At 37.2% G+C, this 4,327-nt stretch overlaps 1 protein-coding gene across 1 annotated transcript in view; it reads right to left on the bottom strand.

The window, feature by feature from the left end:
* Positions 1–3,819, bottom strand: part of NRG2 (neuregulin 2) — a 257,452-nt gene extending 253,633 nt beyond the window's left edge. Inside the window, exon 1 of the mRNA XM_012807018.1 lies at positions 3,782–3,819. Within this exon, the coding sequence (XP_012662472.1) occupies positions 3,782–3,819 (38 nt within the window). The remainder of the gene's footprint in view (positions 1–3,781) is intronic.
* Positions 3,820–4,327: the final 508 nt, after the last annotated feature.

The raw sequence follows: 4,327 nt of genomic DNA, 5'->3' as shown, positions 1-4,327 counted from the left end.
TAATGCCACGGCACTCTACCCAGGGGGACAGCTTGAGGCTCTGTCTCAAAATAAAAAAAAAATAAAAATAAAAAAAAAAAATAAAAATAGCTGAGCATTGTGGTGGGCATCTATAGTCCCAGCTACTGGGGAGGACATAGTTTATGAGAATGATGCCCCAATTCCCAAAACATAATAAAATAAATAGTTGGGAATATTAAATTGGCCAACCTGACCCTATCTTAAACTGAAAAGCCATTCTGTGAGACTCTGTTATAGGCAGACATAACTCAGATAAGAGAGACATGCTGCAGACTTGTCATGTCCTCTCTTAAGTCCAAGAGTTTGAGGTTGCTGTGAGCTGTGATGCCATGGCACACTACCAAGAGTGACAAAGTGAAACTGTCACAAAAAAAGAAAAGAAAAAGAACAGCTAGGTTGCTACTGCCTAGATGTTAGAATACAGTTACTCTACCAAGCTATAATAATCTATGCCTCTTAGGCTAAAATAATCAGGCAACCTTACCTATTGTTTCTACTATAAATGGATTTAAAGAAAAATTGAATCAAAATATATTCAAGGTAGAAGGCTTAAGGAGACACTTCCTTTTTATCAAGGGGTAAAATTAATATTTGATTTCAAAATCAACTGTTATTCTTTCTACAAACATTAACTGGACACCTACTATGTATCAGATATATAAGAAGGAATAATATTCAGATGCTGCATCTGAGTTGCTCACAGTTTAGAAGAGAAGACAGTTACGAAAAAAGATAAATTGGCTAGGTGCAGTGGTTCACGCCTGTAATCCCAACATTGTGGGAGGCTGAGGTGGGTAGATTGCCTGAGCTTATGAGTTTGAGACCAGCCTCAGCTAGAGAGAGACCCCCATCTCTAAAAATAGCCAGATGTTAGGCTAGGTTTAACAGGCTAAAACCTAGCCTGCTATGGCAGGTGCCTGTAGTCCCGGCTACTTGGGAGGCTGAGGCAAGAGAATCACTTGAGCCCAAGAGTTACAGGTTGCTGTGAGCTATAACACAAGGGTACTCTATTAGGGGCAATGAAGTGAGACTCTGTCTCAAAAAAAAAAAAAAAGAGATACGTTATAATCCAATGTTTTAAGTGCAATGATAAGTATGAATAAAACACTTTCGGAGCAACTTTAGTAATAGGAAGAATCATTGTCTACTTAATAGATTTATTATATTGCTACTATAATTATCTAGAACTACCCTTTTATAGTATTTTCCATCAATAGTATGTTTGAATTTGTTCATTTATAAACATTTATTAATTGCCTATATAAAATTAATACATTAGAAGAAATAATACAGTGCAAGTCAACAGCACAATGCTGACCAGGTTGCAGCTCTCAACCATGGTGCCTCAGTATAATGGTATGACTCTGTAAATTGTGCTATATTTTACAGTGATGTGTATCTATAATAGTTAAGGTATCAGAGTTTGCCTATTATTTCATATACACACAAATTAGAGAGAATTGAAGCTTATTCTTGTAATATCTTTCTCATTTATTTGCAACCTGACGGGTTTACTTGAATGTTTTAGCTAATGAATTTTCAAGAGGGAAAGACTCCACAAAAATTCAAAGAATAGGTGATATTCAGAGAAAAATTGAAGGTGAGTACATAGTCATATGTAAAAAATTTGAGATGTGCATGACATATTGGGAAAAATAAATAGATGGGCCAAGTTAGGTGGAGATCCAGAATATAGCAGCAAAGGAGTTGGAAAGTCATATAGTAGACAATTGTTTTTGCTGGTCTACATTCTTTGACCTTTTCCTGGTAATAATACCCTAGTATTCTCACTCTCTCCCTCTTTTCTGATTAAATAAACGTTAGGTAGAGTTGACTGTAACTATAGTTCAGAAGTGAAAGTGTGACTTAGACCTTACGAATTATTGTCATACTTCCTTGGTTGTATAGATGATTTAGGAATAGGCAACAAGATGCAATGAAACTTTTGCTGCAAGGCATATTGTCTTTTCTTCTGGTCTTACTAATATTAAGGATGCTGTAAGCTTGGCACTGCTAAGACATTCAGCACTTTGTGCCAGAAAATGATTCTGATATAGCAGAAGATAGAACTGTTAGATAAAGAGAGGGAATAAGGGGATGGAAGGGGGAGGTGAGGGGCGTGGATGGGGGGAGGGAGGGAGATTGGTGGGGTCACCTCTATGGTTTATCTTACAAAAGTACAAGTGAATCTTTCTAAAAGCAGAATATGAATGTTTTAACTCAATAACTAGGAAAATGACATGAAGGTTATGTTGACTAGTTTGATGAGAGTATTTCAAAATGTATATGAAAATAGCACACTGTACCCCATGATTGCATTAATGTACACAGTTATGCTATAAGAAATAAAATTTAAAAAAAGAGAGGGAATAAATACCAGTGACACAATCTAGCCCCTGGATCAAGGCATAATTAAGACTAACTATCCCAAGACTTTCTACTTATGTTAGCCAGAAAGTTTTTATATATACTTATGCCATTTCAAGTTAGACTTTTCTACTACTTGCAACAAAAGAACTCTAAATGATTTAGGTCTTTTGCAGCCAGTTATTAACAATCCCATGTAACAAAGTTAAAAATTAGGACTTTGCCCCACAAGAAACTACTAAAACAATCAAGTTTAAAAAATAAAATTTTTAAGCAGATGTTGGGCACAATGAAAGTTATTTGGCAAATATCACTTTAGTAATTTGTTTTGACAGGATAGCACAGCAGGAACATAAATAATATTAAGTCCCAGACTTACTAGGATCTGTAATGAGAATAATTGCCCTTCATGTCATTCTGTTGTTGCTAGAACTTAGTACTTCTCAAATGTATGATCCTGTCTTTTACTTAGCCCAGCTTTGGTACAGTCTTCTTCTTAGAGTATGGTCCGTCTTCATAATATGCTCAAGTTAACATGGGTTTTCAATGAACACAGTAGTAATAATGTTGCCTATTTTAACAGTCAATTAAATGTAGCAGAAAATAATGCCACATGAATGGTGTATCTAAAAACCACTAGATATGAAATCTATGCTTCAATGTATATTAGCAATCATATGAGACCAGGTATGATGGCTCCTGCCTATAATTCTAGTATTCTGAGAGGCTAAGGCAGAAGGATTGCTTGAGTTCAGGAGTTTGAGACCAACCTGAGCAAGAGTGAGACCCTGTCTCTACAAAAAAATAGAAAAAAAAAATTAGCCAGATGTAGTAGTACATGCCTATAGTTCCAGCTACTCCAGAAGCTAAGGCGGGAGGATTGCTTGAGCCCAGGAGTTTGAGGTATGAGCTATGAGCTATGAGCTATGATGACTCCACTGCACTCTAGCCAGGGCGATGGAGCAAGACTGTCTCACACACATACCAAAAAACAAAACAAAACAAAACATATAATATCAATAACTGACTGTGAAAAAAGTTCAGAAGCTGGGCAGTGCCTATGGCTCAAAGGAGTAGGGCACTGGCCACATATACTGGCGGTGGAGGGTTCAAACCAGCCCTGGCCAAAAGAACAAAAAGTTCAGAAGCCAAAACTAAGAGAGTTGGTTCTTACTCATGGTTCTTTTTTTTTTTTTTTTTTTTGCAGTTTTTGGCCGGAGCTGGGTTTGAACCCACCACCTCCAGCATATGGGGCCCAGCGCCCTACTCCTTTGAGCCACAGGCGCCGCTCACTCATGGTTCTTTAACAGTTTTATACAGTTGAGTAAGTTACTTCTCTATGACTCCATTCCTCTACTTTAAAAAAGTAGGAAAATCATAATATTGTACTTACACTTCTGATACAGGAAGTTTAAATATGGCCTTGACCATCTTCACTATATTTAACAGGCAATTGAAGAACATCAAGCAATGCTATTCTAGGAATATAGTAACAACAATGAAAGTTAAAATGTATTGACTAGTATGGTCTAGGCACTACTTTAAATGCTATATTTGTACTAAATCATGTATGTATCACAACAACCCTATGAGGTAAATATAACTATTATCTCCATTTTACTTATGCTCAGAAAAGTTATGATTCTTGCCCAAAAGCCAGACCTAGCCATTAATTGAACCCAGGCAGCTTGATATTGCTTTTCAACTTATCTAAAAGTAGAGTAAATCAGCTCAGCACCTGTAGCACAGTGGTTATGGCACCAGCCACATACACCAAGGCTGGTGGGTTTGAGCCTGCTCAGGCCAGCTAAACAACAAATGACAACTGGAACAAAAAAATAGCCGGGTATGGTGGCAGGCGCCTGTATTCCCAGCTTCTTGGGAGGCTGAGACAAGAGAATCGCTTAAGCCCAAGAGTTTGAGGATGCTGTGAACTATG

Source organism: Otolemur garnettii, unplaced genomic scaffold (genome assembly GCF_000181295.1).
Source record: "Otolemur garnettii isolate 467f Iridium unplaced genomic scaffold, OtoGar3 scaffold00003, whole genome shotgun sequence".
NCBI classification, from domain to species: Eukaryota; Metazoa; Chordata; class Mammalia; order Primates; family Galagidae; genus Otolemur; species Otolemur garnettii.
Note: the sequence above shows the minus strand (reverse complement) of the source record. Positions and strands in the feature narration are given on the sequence as shown.